This window comes from Miscanthus floridulus, chromosome 1 (genome assembly GCF_019320115.1).
Source record: "Miscanthus floridulus cultivar M001 chromosome 1, ASM1932011v1, whole genome shotgun sequence".
Taxonomy (NCBI): domain Eukaryota; kingdom Viridiplantae; phylum Streptophyta; class Magnoliopsida; order Poales; family Poaceae; genus Miscanthus; species Miscanthus floridulus.
The window spans coordinates 167,006,220-167,027,435 of NC_089580.1; the positions used below are offsets into that span (position 1 = coordinate 167,006,220).

General features: G+C 42.3%; 1 protein-coding gene across 1 annotated transcript; it reads left to right on the forward strand.

The window, feature by feature from the left end:
* Positions 1–18,911: 18,911 nt before the first annotated feature.
* LOC136501021 (uncharacterized) lies at positions 18,912–20,699 on the forward strand. The gene is made up of 2 exons (XM_066496514.1): positions 18,912–19,871; positions 20,059–20,699. The coding sequence occupies exons 1-2, from the start codon at positions 18,985–18,987 to the stop codon at positions 20,255–20,257; spliced, it is 1,086 nt and encodes a 361-aa protein (XP_066352611.1). The 5' UTR covers positions 18,912–18,984; the 3' UTR covers positions 20,258–20,699.
* Positions 20,700–21,216: the final 517 nt, after the last annotated feature.

The window sequence follows — 21,216 nt, forward strand, 5'->3', positions numbered from 1 at the left end:
GCCCTCCCCCCTTAATAGAATCTCGTCCCGAGATTCTGGGTGAAAGACTTTTCAAGGGGAGATAAGCATGTCAGCTTTTCCAACATCTAAGATAACACTTAGCTTCTTACAACTCCACAAGAATGCTAGATGTAAGTTGTTACTTGGTTCCAAATAAAATATAAATGGTAGTAGCACACAAGATTATTAGAAACAAGACAACTTTCTGAACTTTCACATCCTTTTGTGGCTGACTTTATCTGGAGAATTTCCTTTATTGGCTCCCACGAGGTATTGTATATTCTTGGAAGATCTAAGATAACATTATTACTTTGGGAGGAATCCAAGATAGCATTATCTAAAGTACTTTGCCTTCGGTGTATTGACAAGAATTCGGTCTCAAGTAAAGGCTAGTAGCTTTAGATCATCTATTTTTCTAGCGAATATAGCATATATAATCTTGCATATTGTTTGAGACCATGGGGAGATGAACTTTGCATTATGAAAAGCTGATACATGCTTAGGCTTCTAGAAAATACTTATCTTCAATGGCTGAGTGTTTATTCACCAAGTTTGAAAAATAATACTCTATCAATCGGCTTGAGTTCTAATTTCCTTTATAATATAGTTACAAGCCAATTAAAACCTTCTTGTTGAACTGCTTTGGCATTGAGCAAATCTTCTCAAGATCAATCAATAGCTCAAAGTTAGAGGATTTCCCAACATAATCCAAAATTTGTTGTGTGACATATTTCAACTTATCTTCAATTGGCACTGCTATGAGTTAATTACTTAGAACACCTTGATGGCTCAAGAATAAGGGACTGTTTCTGAAGGTCCTTCTATGTTCATCCAATAAGAATTTGGGGAACCTTGAAATTCTTGCAGGTTACTTCTCTAATTATCATGAAATATATATAGCTTCATCCATAGCGGACCTAGTATATCCAAAAATTTTAGAGCTTCACTTAGACACTTCTCACGAAGGTTGGAGGACAACAAATCCGAGAATGAGTCCTGAACCAATTCTTTATTAGTATCCACATGCGTTATAGTGCTGGCCTTAACGAAGGATGTATTCTCCTTGGCCATCCACTTAGCTGATAATACATCTTATACTATCTAAGTGATTGTCCAAGGTGGAATTAACTTGATTTCCTCAGGGCCTAGAAATGAAAGTGGTATAAGCATTGCTAACTAGTTTGTTGGTTCTTTTACTTAACATTATTATGTGAGACATAGCCTTCGTAGCTACCAGAGAGCCATTACCTAGCTGGAGGTTAACCTTCCCACTGTGGCAACTAATCAATTGTCTCTCAATACTAAAAGTTCTAAGCTTTCATTCTTGGTAGTGATAATCATAGTTGAGGCATACAGACAATCACCATCGAAGTCAGCAAAAAAGGGGTCACACTAGAGAAAATTGATTTTGACTTTATGATCACCATACACATAAAGATTGAGAACTTAGACAGAAAGATCATGAACATAGAGTGACCTATTAAGGAGCATAACATTTCCATCGATTCTTGCCCGACTGATGACTTTCCCAACTTTAAGTGTTGTGTGTCCTTTTGATCCAACAGTGATGGCATATGCAGCTTGATTGATGGTTAGCATTACTTATAGGGATGGTCAAGCAGAGTCATTTGTATACAACCTCTTGTAGTCTGTTAATGTTTATGTCTTTGACCTGTTCTTCAAATGTTATCCTCTTTGCAACTTCAGGAGTAAGTCCGACTGCATTTGGTTTGATATATAGATCTTTTTACCGAACATTGAGGTATAGATCAAGAGAAGATCACGAGGAGATAACACATCGGTGTAGCTCTACAATGGATCAAGATTAGAAACCACAATACCAGCGCGTGCTGAGCAGCACAACCATGTGGCTGCAGTCCATAGGATGTCCTTGGTTTTGTCATGGCATCGTCAGTCGTAAATCATAACACCATTACTGAACACACAACCAACAAGAAATTCCATGTGGCATGAATTGGGTCATATATGGACAATGAATATGTGGGTGGAGTTAGGCAATAAGAATTTATCTCATGGGATTGAAAAATCAAGGAACAAGGCTCAAAGATATAAACAGATTGGAATAATTAGGTAAGTCTTCCAGGGCATCCAAAGCTTGTTGATAAGTAGTGCCTGCATCTTCTCTAACCACTATTTTGTAGACATTGCAACTGAATCAGCACTGCCAACTGCAAATCACTTGGTGTTATCTTGAGGGCTCCAGAGCTGATGTAAATGAAAAACTAAAATGGGTCTAACAAGATCATGAGGGTTTTTATTATTTAATTACATGACTCCTACATGCAAGATGTCAATATGAACAACATCATGATGCATCTCATATGCATAACACTATGTTAAGGGAATAATGATGCAACCCATGGTGCAATGCCATCATGAAGGGTGCAATGCATATATGGGATGACACCATGTATAAATGAAATGGTTATGATATGGTATGTCCGACATGATGATATACATAGTGCAACTTGGTGATGCATAGAACTTAGCTTATGACATGATGCATATGTAGCATGATCATGAATTAGTGCAAAAGATATGTTGTTGTATTGCCATGTACAAAAGCGTCCCATAATTTCGTGTTTCCTTCTGATTCGTTCGGTCACGTCAACACAAAAAGGAAGATTATCAGAAAACCCAACAAAAATCCAAATTTATGCTCACATCAATAGTAGGCTACTTCCAACCTCCTAGGTACCACTACGAAACCAATGACACAACTATATGGCGCGCACATATAGGGCCACTAATCCCATCGCAGCACCATAGTTGGTCGGACATGGTAGCACCACCACTAATCGAGACACCAAAAAACAAAGAACAACACCAAAAATGAGGAAGAAGAATGACCAACAAGCACCAAATCAAGAAACTTCACATTCAAACATGCTACGTCCCACTAACTATAAGCATATCCCTTTCAATCATGCATATGTGTGCATGTGGTTAAAAAGATGAGGGAATCATGATGTCGATGTAATACCAATGTGACATGTTGCAATGCTTAAGACTGACTACAGTCATGATACATGATTCTTGATATGACATGTCGATGAAGGTGTAACACATTGGTTCCTAGTTTAAAGACCAAAATGCGGAATGTGTGCTACCTTTAACATGATCCTATTAAATTTTAGTTGAACAAACGTGTGGATATGATCAAGTTTTTAGAGACAAGATGGTTGTTAGAATAGGCAGCAAAAGAGGTCCCAAAAGGGTTTTGGGCATGGCTTTACAAATAGGCACATGGACATACCACAGGCAAGAGTTAGCATTTTTGTGAAAACTCAGCGGTGTTAAGTTAGCATTTGGAAAAACTTAACTCCGACTAACTAATTCAACAAAAGCTCAAGGCATACATAGGTACATATTTTAAGCAAAAGTATCTAAGGTTAGCAACCACATGCATAGGCTCAGATCTTCAAGCAAGGAGGTCTACTTAAAGGTGACCACAAGATTAGTACAACGATAAGGCTTGATAACAACTCATATGCTTACCTAGGACAAAAGGTTGGACAAACTATGGTACCATCTAGATAACAAGACAATCACATACATAAAGAACTCATGTGAAGTTAACTTGAAAGGAAGAATGTGACATTATATAAAAAAATGCATGTGCAGGCTACTAGCAAGATACACTACAAGCTTTAGTTTCAAAAGATTGAAGTTTTTGTTAACTACTAACTTGTCATCTATTTTCTTTGACAGCAAACATACAAGACGAAACTAATCACACACTATCTACAAACACAACTATTCAAGCAGCATGGAACAAGGAATTTTGCTTAGCTTTACACAAAGAAGATAGCAACATTACACTGATTATTAATTGTAGCAAGTTATTACTAGAACAGAGGAGAGGAAGGCATGTTAATGCACAAGATAACAATCATGATGCATGCTCATCCTATTCGTCCTCACAAAGTTGCCATTCTAATAAGGGCAATCATGTTCTACTTTGGGGGCATAACACATACTCTCTCGATTTATATAGCTAGTCGTCAGCTATATTCAATCTACACATTCGTGGTCAGTGTACCTGCAGAAGATTTCATTTTAGCCCAACCCCACATACATATATATATTGAAAGTAAAGTTATCTATGATCTCTATATCAAGCAAGGACTAAGTCACTAATTACTAAGTTAGTGAGCTCTCAAAGACTAAACTAAAGAGGCTCACTAACCAAACTACTTGACAAACTAGCTAGCTCTCAAACTAATTACACTAAAGAGCTTAGCTATACTAGAATGTAAATACATAAGATTTTTCCTCCACCATTTGACCACTAGGTAGCAAAAGCGGTCATTCTTACCTGCTTACCCGAGCGTAGAGGTATATTGATCCATACATTATCATTCAAGCGAATGGCATCCATACAATAGCATGTCATATGGACGACGAAATAAAATTTTCAATAAGATAAATCCCCCCATATTTAGTGTTAGTTTACTTAGCTACCTAGTAATCCTTAAGTAGGGCTTAATAGAGGTTGCCGCTAGCATAATTTTGAAAACCTAGTTTGAAACAAGTTGCATATAGCTAAGTTTTTTTGTCAAAAAATAGGCTTTTCAAAACTAAAACTTTGTTTTCAAACTTTGTACATGATAGTATTACACTTAATCTTGCTCTAATGCCAGCTGTGATAGAACCACCCAATTTATACAAGATTAAGTATGACTATCCCCGTTAAACACGTTGACACGCGCATACCGTCACTTATATAAACCCGGTAGTCCATTGAGTACCACGAAGGCCTCAATAAATCAACTTCATAGCCAAGATTGTACTTGATTCAACAAATACATATCACATACACAGAGTTTGTAGTGGAAATAATATTACAATAAGGTCACAAGTAATTAATACAAGTTCAGTTTCAAATCCAATAGGTTAAAACAACATAACTTTGAAATGATTACCAAATCATAATTTTGAATCATGTTGCTAGCTCTGATGACAACCTCCAACAAAAGCATAGATGAGAAGCAAATACAAAATGGCCGAGCCCACCGGCACTTAGTCACCACCTTCAGCAGACATAGCACTTCACCTGCAATAGGGTGAGATAAAACCCTGAGTACTCAATTGTACTAAGCAAGACTTACCTAATAGGAGAAAAATAAAGACTCCAATGATTTGCATGGTTTATTTGGTGGAGCTAGTTAGATAGCATAATCTTTTGCAAAAGAGCTTACTATGAAAGTCCTTACTTTCAAATTTTTAGCATCAAGTTCAGTGAAACCAATTATAGCTAAGTTTGCATCTATCCTGTATCAATCATTTGATTAATAAGTATCATAGTAGTAACCATATTCAATTAACATGATCAATAGAACCATCATGTTTCATCAGTTACTACGACTGCCGGAGCAAGGTATGAGTTTCTCACTATCCAGGAGAGACGGCGATTCGAATCGATTACATCTAGCTGGGCAATCCCAAACACACACCCATATGAGCCCACATTAGCTCGCTTGGGTTACCGTTCACTCCATTCGGCGATGAGTCTAGACCATTTCACAAAACTCATGATCATGCATCCTCACATGAACTGCCTGAAGCTCGAAGCTCGTAGCAAATAGGGTCTTGGACTAGTCCCCTTCCTTGAATACTCTCCTCCCAGCAATGCTAATGGTCCAATATACTCAGCCTGAATGAGCTAATTGGCTTCACGGTCAACTATAACTCAGGCCCCTATTATGTGTTTGGTACCTTCCATCTTAACCAAGGTTCGTCAATGAAGCGATCCTTAAATGACACAGACAGGATCAAAGAATGCATGCCTAACCGGCATCAACAACAATCATAATAGCACCAGATCCCATCAGGTCTCTAGTTATCCATTATCACCTGGTTCTTTTCCACGATAGCAAATATAGCCAACCATGTCAGAGTAGCCACCTATGTCTCGCAGGCGACAGGAATCACCTGACTTATATCGGTCTAAGCATAGCTAAGCATAGAGCGACCTATACATACTAGTAAGGATACATGTATATATATTGTAGACAAGGTAAGACATGCTACAACGGGTTTCAATTCAACTCCTATACTTAATGCACAATACAAAATATAAACTCAAGTGTATTTTAAAAGAGAGGTAGGAGGCTTAGAATGCTCTGGGGCTTGCCTGGGCATGAAGTACAATATTAGTTAGTTAGCTTCATCTTTAGGTCATGATCAACCATCATCTTTATCTCCTAGACTTGGTCACTGTTACACCATCTTCGGGTTTGACTCCATAGTCCACCAATCGATTCATCATCCATTATCGCACCTAAATGATATGTATGGATGTAATGCATGTTTGAGTGAAACAAACATAACACAAATGTTTGGAAACATGGAGCACAAGCATCATGTCACTAGGACGAATTAGGATTTTAATCGTTCATGGTTTAATTCCCATTCTAATTGGAACCTACTCGCAAGTTGGTTATTAACAACACAACATAATTGCATACTACCATAATTTGCTAAGCATGATGGAATGCGTAAACATGATACATGATGATATATACAAATGTGTATAAGGACTCAAACAAAATCAAACATCTTGAGTACAACTTTCCTTCAATATAAGGGCTAGGGCTTATATTACCAAAAGCATGCAAGCCATTTTCATTTCGAAACAACTCTTATAATTCAATTATAAGGAATAGTAACTCTATAATTGAATTATAAAGAAACACATGTTCATTATGAAAGTAATTAATCTAATATGGACCATCAGGGGTTTAACATTCTTCTTAACATATTTTTACCTTAGAGAACTTACAAAAAACTAAACAAACAATTAATTAAGTCATTTTAACATTTATAAAGCATATAAAAGGCATAAACATACTTAAATCAATTAAGTTGACTTGATCAATATAGCATGAAACTCTTTGTAGAGGCATAAACTAACATAATTGATATTCACAAAAAGTTTCATTATTTTTGGGCTTATATTTTTTACTACACTAATTATGCAACAAAACTCAATTAGATTAATTATTGCATTTTCGAGCACACAAAAACTATTGTTTTATGGTAACAATTATTTTTATCACATAGAGCACATTATCACAAAGCCAACAAAACAAGTTTCACATTTTTAGCATTCTTCTACATTTAGTTATGCATTTTACAAGAATCAGCACATTTATAAGAATTAATAAAACACTAAAAAATAAAAGGGCTTCGGGCCCAAAGTGGCCTAGCTTGGCCCAATGGCGTGAGCAGATGTGGCCCAACAATGCGCGCGGTGTGGCCAAGCAAATAGGCAAAAAGGCCCTCAAGTTTTTACAAAATCATAATTAAGCCCAAACCACTATTTGTTTCCCTCTGTTCCTTCTCACTTAACACCCCACCCATCTCTCTATTTACTTTTTCTGATCCTTTGCTCATTATCACATACAGCACATTATCACAAAGCCAACAAAACAAGTTTCACATTTTTAGCATTCTTCTACATTTAGTTATGCATTTTACAAGAATCAGCACATTTATAAGAATTAATAAAATGCAAAAAAAGGAAAGGGCTTCGGGCCCAAAGTGGCCCAGCTCGGCCCAATGGCGTGAGCAGGCGCGGCCCTGCGGTGCGAGCGGTGTGGCCTAGTGATTTTGCAAAAAGGCCCCTGTGTTTTTACAAAATCATAATTAAGCCCAAACCACCATTTGTTTCCCTCTGTTTCTTCTCACTTAACACCCACCCTTCTCTCTATTTACTTTTTTGGCCCTTTGCTCATCACAGAGATGAAGTAGAGACGGCACAGATGCGGCTACCAACAGTGAAGACAAAAGCAGCGGCGCGAATTGGCAGCAAGGGTGGCGTTCCGGCGTGTCCTGTGGAAGAATGGTGAAACGAGCGAGCCGATGAGCATCACGGGGTCATGGTGAAACTAACACAAGAGAAAGGAGAACATGATATCAACCTAAGACAGCTGGCCAAGGTGAGATGGCCATGGCAGCACTCGGTGGACGGCTGCAATGGGGACTGGCACCGAGGATGACTCTGGTGGAGAGAGGCAATGTGATAGGGCCTAATAAATGCGCAAGGACTAGGCACAACTCGCTGCAAAAGGAATTGGACGAAGGTGGCATAGCCATAATGAATTTGGCCAGGAAAAGGAAGGTGGCCGGCGGTGGAAAGAGAAGAAAGAAAAAAAGACGACTAACAGCTTGGCTTTTAAACGGCTTTGATGAAGCAGGAGAGGACGCCAATGTCTTCTAGAGTTGGCCACATGGTTGATGTCATGGCCACATGCGTAGGCATGTCACAAAGGCATGATAGACAGTGCACAACTATGACGTAGGTAAGCAGCTCTCCCCGGTGACACTGTAGCAACATGATAGGGCTTCTTTCTTGCTCTCTATCTCTCAATCCAATAGTCTTTAGCTCAAAATCTCTTACTAACAGTTGTAGAGCCACGCGATATCTTCAACATTGCTTAAATGAGTATCCATAGAAACTTGATAGTTTGAAAGGTTTTGAATTTTAAAAAGCTAACCCTGAAACTAAAAAACTGCATTCAGTTTATAGTACTACAAATGAATTGATTTGCTACTTTGGGCAATTAATTAATAGCCAAACATTGATCAAACAATCCAACCAGTAGCTCAATATCAAAGTGCAAACATCACACCAATTCATAGAAGCAAAGTTGCACAAATTTTATTTATGAAAATTGATTTAATAATTCACCAAATATTAAACTTAATAACTGATATTCAGGGACTTAGAAAGATTTTTGGAAAGCTAAAACAACACTGCATTCAAACTTGTCATCACTGTTTGAAGCACTTAAATGCTGAAATAGAGGATGGTGCAGAAACAAAGTTTCAAGAACATCACCTACTCTACAACTTTTATTTAGACCAATCTTTCATATTTTGAATAAAAAGCCGAGTTACAAATTAAGCAAAAAAGGATCATGAGAAAGGCTTAAGCTAGGGTTTTGGATATTTTTAAGCACTTCCTTCACATTTTTGTCTAATTTAAATCCTAACTGATTTTTGTTCAAGAGTTCAATTAAAATTGTTTAAATAAGAATGCAAGGTTTAGTTGACATCACATGTTTCTACTCAATTAACAAAAGTGTTTTATGCAAAGCGGAAATTATCATTTTTATAACTTTTTGATCCAAAACAACATGCAACTTTTCTTGTGACCAGGATATATTCATGATTAGGTGATGCACATGAAAAGACATGATTAAAACTACTCATGCACATTTTGAAATAAAATGTACTTTTAAACAAAAGAGTTTTGTCTTTGCCTTTGAAAAGTTTAAGTTAGGTCATATTTGAAAGAATTTGACTCCACCTTTGTCACCGTTTGTCAGGTGTTAAACTAAAGCTCACAATCATCCTTTGACTTGTTTAGATTAAACTTAATTCACTGCTTAACTTAAAATTGACACATGGGGTGTCACACGCAGGAACACGTCGGATGGAGAAGTACCGAGCGAAGACTTTTATGATGAATTGCAAGCATCATGGATAAGTAACTACAGGTCCCATACATACACGTAGGACGTTTGATCCCACAGGTTGGATATAGAAGGGTCCCACAGATACACGTCGGATGGAGAAGGATCGAATGGAGACTTTTATGACTGCAGGTCCTACAGGTACACGTTAGATGGAGAAAGGACCATGTGGAGATTTATGACGAGGTGTCATTCGTTACAGATCGAAAACTTTGTTATAGATGTGTAATTAGTTCAATGACGAAGCCCTAGTCATCATAGTTCTAAAGAGGATCACCATAGATGAGCAGGAACAGGCACGTGAGACTTTTTTTATGATGAAGCCTGTGCTGTTCTATGACGCTTTCGCATGATGATGCCTGATTTCATCATAGATAGGGAGGGTTGGAGGATCATCACCACTGATCTATGATGAAACATAAATATTCATCATAAAAAGCGATATTCTATGACAATTTTGGATTCGTCGTTAAGATTTTCGTCATAGAAGTTGTAACACCTCTGGTGTTATAAGCTCGCTTATCACTGAGATTATGGCTTGAGAGATAGATCTATTAATATAGTGGGTTAGTTACGTAAATGCTTATATGCATTAACGAACAGCCCTAACGTGAAAAGTAGAATAAGTAGTTCTAAACATTGGCATGGATGCAATTTTTTATAAACAAAATAAAATATAACTTGTATTTAGTACTTGAATAAAATTTGGAGCGCAAGTTTAATAGATGAAAATGCAACTCTTGCTATAGAATAATAATGTTGCTAGCTAGTAGTTCTAATAGCTCGGAAATGGAGCTTGAAACAAAATTCAACTCAAGGCCAGTTTTCTAGTTTGAAAATAGTGTGACAATGCTAAATTGGAATTTAAATTCTGATTAAAATTCTTAAATAGTAGCATCATGTTTTGGCACTATTGATTGCACCTTTGTGGGTACCATAGCATGGTATAGTTTGTGGGGTGGTTTGACGTTGCGTTGTTGCTCTAAAAATTTGCCCCTAACCTCCTTAGATCGCGCTGTGAACCATGTCATTAGCGCTCTGTTCGTGAATTGGTACACCTGTAGCGAGGGATCTCAGCCGCTCACCTCAACTACCTCACCCCGCTTGTGTGTCGCACTAGAAGGGCACAGTAGGCGCCATGTGTGCATGCTCCCTCGTGTCCTTGTTCAAGAGCGCCTTAAAGGAAGATGCCAAGTCGCTGCTTGTTCTCCCTCCTTCCCAACAGCCGCCGCCACCCCCTTTCTCTTCTTCCTCCAGTGCCTGCTCCTTCGCCCTCCACTCTAACCACCTGTGCTGACGCTCCCCGCTGCTGCGCCACCCCATGTCGGTGCCACTCGGCCACCAACCTCATCGGTAAGCCCGTAGACTGGCCACAGGTTCGCGCACCACCTTTCTTGCGATCCGCCTCGCCATGCCGCGACATCGATCACACGCGCTGTGCCCTCTGGCCAGTCATCCCCAATGCCATGCCCTTGACATCCTCAGAGCCAAGCTATATCACAACGGTGCCACCTCGTCCACCATAGCACCACCCTAGCCTCGCCTCATCGTACCTCCACGTGAACGACCACTCCTAGGACCGACTCAAGGCCATGCCTTCCTCTCCGACCGAGCCTCCTTTGCCATGTTGTGCTCCACTTCATCGACACGGGAGCCATGCTGTGCCTCCTCTGCTTCACCGAGGCCGCTACCTCATCGAGCCCTCTTCACCGCTGTGCCCAGATGTCTGTGGCTAGGAATGTGACCTCGCCACCCTGACATGGTAGCCATGATGCCAAGCTACTGTCAGCCACAACCACCTCTCCCTAACCCGCCGGTGATGGCTCCCCCCACCACCACGGCCTCTGCACGCCGCCGTGCGCATGGCCAGCCCACTGCAAGCACCTGTGACCCCTCCCATTGCCAGCCACTACATGTGCGAGCGCGCCCAAGCCCGCGCTGCTCCATGTCTACTACTATGCCCTATAGCACCCCCACCGTGGCGACGCCATCGCCGCCGATGCGGCTGCCCACGTGCGTGCATGGCCAGGGTGCCTTGGGCCGCCCCTGGTCATGTCGCCAGTGCCTACGAGCATGGCTAGGTCCGCTGCTGCTCCTGTGCCGCCAGGCCGCCACCCCTCCAATGAGATTCGGCCGGAGCCGTCCCTCCTCTGCTCCTCTGCTATGCCATAGGAAGGAGCCAAGGTGAAAAAAATAGAATAGAATTTTTCTAGGGTTTCGAATGAAAAATCAGTGACTCACATGAATAGTGCTTTTGTACTGTGGGTTAGTTTTGAGAAAGTTTAGGGGCCTTCAAGCAAGTTTGCCACCACACCTAGGCTCGTCCGCGCGTGGGCCAGCCTCTTTCGGCTGCTGAGCCACCACCTTCCCCACTTGGGTCGCTCTCATCGTGCCGTGGGCCACGGCCCATGGTCACGCGCGTGCCCTACCCCCGCCTGGGCCGTGCATACGCATGGGCCACCACGACTGCGAGCTGGCCGTGTAGCCCAGTGCCCAGAGGAAATTTCATTTTCCTTTTTCTTATTTGTAGAAACTTCGTAAATATGGCAAAAAGTGTAGAAAATCACAAAAATGCCAAACCAATTTTGTTAGGCTCCTAAAATCATGATCTATCTATTAGCGTATTTGGTTCATCTAGTTTTAAAATGTTTCTAGGGTTGCTCTAATTATTTTAAAATGTTTAATATCATTAAAATGTGAACTTGTGGGAATTTTTGTGAGAAAATGGTGATAGTGTTGACTTTGAAAATTTTACAGTAAATTCCTAATATTATTAGCTGCTCACTGTGATTTTTGTAGCTCTAGAATAATTAGTTGCTAGATCGATAATGATGCCCTATTTTGAATAAAGATTAAATTGATAGAATGGAATAAAGAAACAACTTGGGTTTGTATAACTAAAACATTTGTTGGGAAATAATGCCTTATTCAACAACATGGATACGTAGCCAAAGTACGGTCATCGTTAGAACTCGCTCATTAGCTTAAGAGGCATAAATCGTATTTTATGAGTCACGGTTGCAGTTGATTAATTGTCTCTGCATTGCATCCATGCATATCATAATAGGAACGGTGATGGATCGGGGAGTCGTCTAGAGTATCAGAAAAGATGGTGTCTCAATGATCGTGTCATCATAATGGGAAGCTAACTTTGATTGTATCTTACCCAGGTAAGGCCTCGGTGCATAATCCCTACTTTTCTGCACTTTATATTATGTTTGTGCATTAAATTTTAAGGAGTTGAATGAAACTCACTTGCATATATGTATCTTTATCCTATGAGTCTTACTAGTATGATAAGATCATGTAGATTACTATGCTATAGGACTCCGGTAGAAGTCGAGTGATTGCCTATCACTCGTGAGATATAGGAAATATATTATTGTTGTTACTATATCATTATCACCTAGAATATATATGAATGATAATTGGAGACTGGGCGGAATGGTACTTTGGATCTGAACTTGGTTTGGCATTCGAGCGAGGCTCAGATTACATTTGTTCCACCTATGTCAGTTAAGGACTGGCCATTACATTTGGTTCTAGGCAGGTCACAGACTTATTATCCTGAACACATACTTGTATATGGGCGTAGGAAGACTCATTGCTCTCTTGTCATGGGTTCCAGCTCTTTCTAGACTGACTGATTGGAGGCGGGGATGGTGGAGGTCTAAGCACCACACTAAGTCTGGGACTTAGGAGCGGGGGCTTGGAGTCCAAGTTTAGACGAGGACCTAGACCCTATGATAGGGAGTGGTGGGTTGGTCCTACTTGTGCCTAGGGTACAAGCGGGGTGTGTGTTTTGGGGTACCCAGCTGGGCACATTGATTCACAAATCGCTAGGTGATCTGGTACGACTTATCTACAATCTAGCACCACAGTAAGAACTAGAAGATGAAAGATGGTAAAATGATTTTGATTGCTTACCACCTGCTTGAAAGTAGCACAGGTGCTTACGTAGAATGGTTAGTTAATGAACCAATGTTAACTGCTAATAAAATTGAATATAAGAATGTTCTTTTAGTAATGCACTAAACCCACAAGCTAGATAGCCTTGCATATCCTTGGAGTCTTTTCTTTCCTTCTGTCGGGTAAGTCTTGCTGAGTACAATTGAGTACTCAGGGTTTTATTTCCCCTGTTGTAGGTGACAGGCGAACTCCAGAGTTGACCCTTGTGTGTGGATTCCTCCTGGTGGGCTCAGAGAGGATTCCTTTACGTTGCGATCATAGTCTTTATTTATAACTCTCACTAAATATTTTTTTTATAAATGGAAGTTTTATAATTTGTTGTCATAGTTTATATGTCAATGCTTTATCATGTCATGAATAGATATTTATTTTTGCTCTAACTCTGATCACATGTTTATATTCCGCTGTTAAATTAAATTGTTCATAACTCTGATGTTGTATTAAAAGTGATGTAAGAAATGGTTAATAACGATGTAAGCTTTATTCTCTCATTTGTGATCCTGATGGAAAAATGTGGATTTTTGGGTTCTCCCTTAGGTTGTGCTCGACAGAACTACGCAATTTGGTGTCCTCCCTTGAGTACTTAGTGTCTAATGAAAGACAAGTACTCCTGGGAGGCATTAGATTAGGTAGTTCTGCCACAGTAGTGGATATTTCTAGTAGTGACTCACATAGTCAGTAGAACTTGTGGGGTTAATTAGAAAGAAGCCCTATGCTATGGGGATGCCATTCTTATTTCCAAATTAAGCATTAAATGTTATGTTAATGTCCATCAACAAGCTCCCCCTCATTTATATGTTTGCTTGTCCCAAGTAAAGGGTATGAAAAGAATTAATGACCAAGCCAAGACTAAGGTGAAAAATAATACACAACTTGGTATATGAAGTGATCATAAAGGTTATTTCAAGCCACTTACTCATACCTGTAGGTTTTGAACTGGATACAACATCGCCTTGAGCGGTTGAGAAATGGAGCAGTTCTAAGTTGAAGACGTAGATCCCATTTCTTCTCAATAAATTTGGAGTTTTTGACAATATTTTTTCAAAGCAAACCATAACTCATATTACTCCTCGTATGGTGCTCTCATGTTACTCAATGGTATATGTATATGTCCTCACCAAGATCTTTGTTTTGCCTTAAGATCCTACAACCATGGCTTATGTGGAGTTTTGGGTAGGAGATCTTGTATGGCATACTTAGATTATTTTCATAGTAAAGTCAAAACATGGATCCTTGGAGAAAAACAACATAAAACTATGATCAATAGTGTAAGTGTGTGGACATGAATGAAATGATTGACTCCTTTATTTTTGAAAGATCCTTTCTCCATTTCTATATGTTTGGGAACATGGCTATCTTAGTTTTTCTCAAGCTTCTTTTCCTTTATTTTTTTCCTTTTTTCCATCATTCTTTTTTCAACTCAGTCTTTCATAACATATAGCCTATGTTTCTTTTCAAAATTATATGAAGAGAGATATTGGATGCATGGAGTCTTTATTGACAACATATGGAGAGGCATGTTTTGCTTACTATCTGTCGGGTTCATAAACCCAGGGTCCCTCGCGGACTGGCTTTCCAACAAAGGCTCGGCCCAAGCAGACAACGCGCAACTCATGGACCGGCCCAAGTATTTGAACAACAGGCCAGAAGGGCGATCCAATCACCGATCGAAAGGCCTAGCCGAGGAGGAGCGACGCCCGCTTTCTGACTTCGGCCCACCTCTTCGATCGAAGAGCTCACTTCGGTCTCTAGCCCACCTCCGGACGGCCTCTCCGACCGAAAGGCCTGGCCAAAACATTACTTCTGACTCCAACCCCACGTCTCTGGCCGAGGTACTTAAAAACCCAGCTCGCTACTCTTCTCCGACTGGCACAATCAGAGCCGACTGGGACCAATCGACTGAGGACGCCCGCTCAGAAAGGACCAGGGAATGAATGGAGAAAGCAAGGCAAAACACACAAGTCAAACCACGATACCAGGGACCGTACCCTGTACACTTACAGAAATAGTACTCTGCAACCCCCCTGACACAAACAGTGTTGTAGGCATCGACATTTTTCCTATAGTATTGTGGACGCCATTAACTCCCATACGGTATGGCTCCCCCTACATGCCTCTAGGCATCGATAGTGTTGTGGACACCGGCGTTTACCGTACTGAGTGAACATGGTGAAACTCCTCACATGCCTCTGAGCATCAATAGTATAACAGGTGCCGACATCTGCCATACCCAAACAAAACGACGGAACCTCCCACATGCATCCGACATCCAACAGTGTTGTGGGTGCCTACCATCATCCTGTACCTGTTGGCGTGGGCAACAAGACTTAGAAGCATACATACTCTCTTCCTATCACTTGTAAGGCCATCCTCTTCATCTATAAAAGGGGATGCGCTCTCTCCCAACATTCAGGTGATTCCAAATTCATTAGATTGATCAAGTTCACTAGTTCACAACCACGGAACCACCAGGTTCGAACCTCAAGCACACGCTTAAACATTTAGCTCATAGCGGAGCTCCTGGCGCTCTCGGCCCTTTCGACCGGAGTCCGACCGGACCTCTTGTACCCCCCATCTTTCTCCTTCTCGTTTGTAAGCCCACTGCAAACTTCGAGCACCTGGGCTCAGGAATAAAGTCACCGACCGACTCAAACTGGACGTAGGGCACGTTGTCTGAACCAATATAAAGCCTATGTCATTGAGTGCTAGGCCACCTCCGATCACAACGTACGGCAAAACTATAAATATTACTTGTTGGTCACTTTCTACACCGACACTATCCGTGTAAGAGTAAAGCATATATGAGTAGCGTGTATGTAATCTTGATCATAAAAGCATGACACATCCCTAACCGGGGTCACAAGATTTGACAAAACTTTAAACAAATCTAAATAGCATGTTGAATCTGTGGTTTATAAAGATATATCATATGACTCTAGTACGACATTCATACCATAGAGGAGTTATGAAGCCATGAATTCTTTATTTTTGTCAAAACAAAAATACCCAAATCACTTGATTAGAAAGAGGGATTTGTCTCGTTATCACTATATCATATTTCACAATAACTTCGATAACTTTTTTTTTTCTAATGAATAGGGATCCCACAAGATAGAGTGCAACACAAGGAATAAGGGCTATGGAAGCAAATCTCATAAGCTTAAGTTGTGATCAAACTCAGGTCATGTTCTACAGATGTGAAACAAACTGTTAATGGATAAATTTGAGTGATCAAATCGATCAAAAGCCCTGTTCTGTTCCAGGGTTGGGAACTTTCTCCAAGGATTAGTTTAGGGTCTGCTTGGCTCCTAGAAATTTGCTCGCCTCGCCTTGCTCGGCAAGGATAGCGGTCTGGAAGGTTTACAAACTCTTATTTTGCCCAGCAACCTAGCTCACCTCGGTAAGATTTCTTTACGAGCACAGGAGAGGCACACGCACGCACGCTCAAGTCAACTCTTAGGGGGTGTTTGGATCCAGTGACTAAAATTTAGGAGGTGTCATGTGAGGGTATCGTATGTGGTGTTCGGATATTAATAAAAAACAAATTACAGAATCCGTCAGTACTCCGCGAGACAAATTTATTAAGCCTAATTAATCCGTCATTAGCACATGTTTACTGTAACACCACATTGTCAAATCATGGACTAATTAGGCTTAAAAGATTCGTCTCACAAATTAGTCGCAAACTATGCAATTAGTTTTATAATTAGTCTATATTTAATACTCCATGCATATGTTCAAACATCCGATGGAACAACGACTAAAGTTTAGAGTGAGGAACTAAACACCACCTTATTTTGCCTAGCAACCTAGCTCGTGTGCTCCAAGCTGAGCACGTGCATGTGCCGGCTCCATCAACCACACATCCCTTGTCGAGTTGACTTGAGCGCATCGGCTGCATCAGGCGCCCTGTTTGTTTGGGCTTGTTTGGCTGATAAGTCTGTACTGTTGGCTGATTTGATGTGAGAAAAATATTATTCGTTAGCTGAAAAAGTATGGTTTATAAGCCAAATAAACCCAAATAAAACAGGACGAAGATCTTTTTTTGGTGTTATGCAGCAGCTTAGCAACGAGTTTCAATTCCGGAGACAAGTTAAATCAAGATGATACAGAAAGCATAACTTCAATTTTGGAGATAAATCAAATGACGTGGCACATTTAAATATATACAAGGAAAATATACCCAGGCAGATAGGCTGTTGTGGAACATGGCATTTTAGGTGGGTATTCTATTTTACATAGCTAAATCTTGTGATTTGGAATCTAATTTTAACCGGTCTCTGAGAAGGCCAGCACCGGTTCTAGGATTTTGAGAGCCTTCTGGTGAACTCGTTGCGACGTCCCTCTAGACCATGTATAAAATTTTATAACATATAGGCGCTAATTTTACTTGCAAAGCAAAAGCAAATCTAATAATATATTTTTAATTTAACATGTTTGATGATTATTGAGGAACAATGTAGACTAAATAAAAAGCAATAAATTTGTACTTGTAGAATTAATATGATTACATTAAGGAAGAATAGAACTCCATCATATCCCTTGCTTGTCTTTTTCGTTTTCTTTTTTCAGCTCCTGACAAATGTTTCTTGGCTAACATTTTAAAATTCTAACACCTAAATTAGAAAAAAAAACATGACTATATGAGTATAAAGTACTAGAAATATGGAATACTATATAAATAATTAATTTGGATTAAAAATAAACAAAGAAAAGAATACCTAGGGCCTAGACATCATCTGAAACAACTGATTGGCGATCGCAAGTCGCAAGAAGGCAAGAACCAAGATGTCGTCGTCGTGGAGCCTTGCCTAGTCGCCGCTGTCATGCGCCGTTCTCCGGCAGTCTAGCTCTCTGCGGCGGCGCGGCTCGTGCTCGTCGCTGGCTCCGTGTGCTTGCGTCAGGCGTCGAGCGTCGGTGCGTCGCGAACTCATGACTTCGCGAGTCACGGTCAGAGTGCGGCCTGCGGTGCGGCTCCTCGCCTCTCTACCCGAGTGTCGTGGTGAACACTGGGAAAGAAAGCCAGAAAGGCCGACGTTGTCTTCTTGGGCCGGCTAGCCCTGTCTCTCTTTTCATTAGTTTGCTGATATCTAATGGACTATATGGCCTGGGGATTTGTATACCTGGGCATGAGTCCCTCCCCGTCTAGGCCCTCAGCCATCGCACCCCGTGCCCCCTAGGGCCGCACTGGAGAAGGCTCAGCAAAAGAAGAGAAAATTTGTTGAATGCCATCAGGACTTGTAACATTTTGGTACGTGCCATTGGAAATTAAAAATTTTGCTTCATTGCCGTTGAATCATTTTTTTTCTCTCATGTGCCATCACCGTTATTTTCATCGTAGAAAGAGACTAAGAGCATCTCCAAAAGTTTCCTACTTTTTTTTTTTCCTAAAAACTTATAGTTTGGCAACTTCTAAAAAGATTTGAGGAGGAAAAAAGAAGCTCATTTTCAAGAGTTTCTAATAAATAGCATCTTAAAAAAATCAAATTTGGGCGGCTTTTTTTTCTTTTCCATGCATCTTCCTCCTCTCACTTCCGGGCGCTGCTGCGGGGGCATGCCGCGGCGATGGTGCTGCGGGGCTGCGCCGCGGAGCCCCGCAAGCGAGATGGTCAACCCGCTGCGACGCGACCTGAGGAGGATGAAGACGGATGGACGAAGGTACTACAGAAGAAGCGTGCAGCTCCGGCGAATCCAACTCGCCCAGCGACCTGCATTCATGGAAGCCCTGAGAGGTAAATGCATCCGATGCCTTGCTGTTGGCCACCGGGCAGCAGATTGTAGAGAGCCAGTCCGCTGCATCAGTTGCAGGAGGTTCGGCCATAAAAGCCAGGGACTGCAACCAAGCTCCGCATCGCTCTGCTCGGCGCCCGCATGCTCCCGCTGCGCCGCCCCCACCGGACCCCAGCGAGTTCCCACCCCTACCGTGCCGCACCATGCCGGCCCCTGGGGACCCCGCGACCCGCCCAGAGGTCACCAGCGCAGTGGTGGCTGCGACCAACGCGATGGAAGAAGAAGCTGTGCGCCTATCTTCCTGCGCCGTGGTGCTCGGTCAACGCAGAGGCCACCGGACGGCGCTGCTGCGGGGGCATGCCGCGACGATGGTGCTGCGGGGCTGCGCTGCAGAGCCCCGCAAGCGAGATGGCCGGAGGCGGCTCCGCGCTGTTGCCAGACCAAGTCGCAGCGGCGCGGCTGCGGGGCGCTGCGGCCACGCCGCGGGGCGGCCAGAGGTCACAGGTGGAGTCGCAGCCAGCGGAGGGAGCTGGAGCGGCGGAGCGGGCGGAGGATGCAGGTGGGGTCGCAGGCGGCTGGTGGCGTAGGAGCAGCGGAGGTCATCGCTGTCGTTGCCCTCGCTGCTGCGCTGGAAGAAGGACGCCCCGCGGCAAGCCGTATCCGCGCCAGGTAGCGTCCGCGTAAAGTTACGCAGAACCGGGGAAGATTTCGGAAGCGCGTAAATTCTAGGAAGAAGTATTAGGAGTTGTTAGAGAGAGTGTTTTTCAACTTTTTCTAAAAATTAAGGATTAGAAGAAGATTTATGAAACTTTTGGAGACGCTCTAACGTCGTTAGCGCATACGATCTCTTTTCCAGAAGACGCGCCAGCGCTCTCGGTCCGTCCTCCCTTGGTCCAGCGCAGCGATCATCGGTGGCATCCTGTCCGGCGGGCGCGTCCCCTCCCGCGGGCGTGTCCCCCAGTGGTGCGCACGTGGAGCCATCGCCTTCTAATCGACGAAGAAGGGAGAGGGAGAAGGACGAGAGAGAGGAGCAGGGTCACCAGCGGCGCGGGTGAAAGCGGAGGAGGCCGTGGCCTGACGGAAGTATGCGGACCAGAGCTCGGAACTGACGAAAGTCACCTGCCCCAGTTGCGCCTCGTCGGAGCTCATGTCGCCCTCGCGCGCGGGCTTCCGCTGTGCGCCGCGTCGGAGGCTCGGAGTTCATGCCGCCAAGGCGTCGCGTGTGCTGCCCCTACCCCTGCATAATTCAGTGGTCCAGCGCATCGTGCCATCCTCACGTACTCGCTCTGCGCCGTGGAATCCAAAGATCGAGCAGCCGAGCAGGCTTCTTCGAGCAACAGTAGCCTTGGGGAGCGATGGATAAGGATGAAGTAGGCTAGGTGCTGTTCGTGGCGTAGAAAAGTCAGCTGCTCTCTTTTCATTTTATTTGTAATGAGCAGCGGGCCCCACATGAAACCCAAAAACACCAAACTCCAGCCAAAAATGATTGGGGTTCAATTCTAACAGCACCTACTCTCTCTGGTTTTCTAAAAAAATATCCGATTTGGACAGTGATACTGTCTCTAAAAAATAATTTTGACCGTTACTTTTGCTATAAAATATTAATAATGTCGGCGTTTCGAGTGAACACCAATGACTAAATTTATGTTATTGCGCGTCTGACTCGGATGGTGTGCTAAAAAGATACCAGGTTTATACTGGTTCGGGTAGAATGTCCCTACGTTCAGTTCGTGGCTACTGCTCGTGTTATTAGCCCTAAAAAGTTCGTAGTAGGAGTTATAAGCGGTCGAGAGAGTGACATGTCCCAAGTCTTTGAAAAAAAGATCGAATGGGTGCCGAGAGTTAGGTTGCTGCTCAGCTATGTGGTGTGATATGCGATGCGGTCAATCGATCCCTAAGTGGGATGCCCTGCTTTCCCTTTTATAGGCCAAGGGAGAGCATGGGTTACAGACGGGAGAAAAGAGAAAAATGAGAGGCAAAGGAAGTCATTCAAAGACGCCGGTTCTTTCCTTTC

Coding starts and splice junctions, on each gene's coding strand:
- LOC136501021 (XM_066496514.1), top strand. CDS start 18,985: ATGCATCTTCCTCCTCTCACTTCCGGGCGCTGCTGCGGGGGCATGCCG. Junction 19,872..20,058: donor GCAAGCCGTATCCGCGCCAG/GTAGCGTCCGCG, acceptor TCTCTTTTCCAG/AAGACGCGCCAGCGCTCTCG.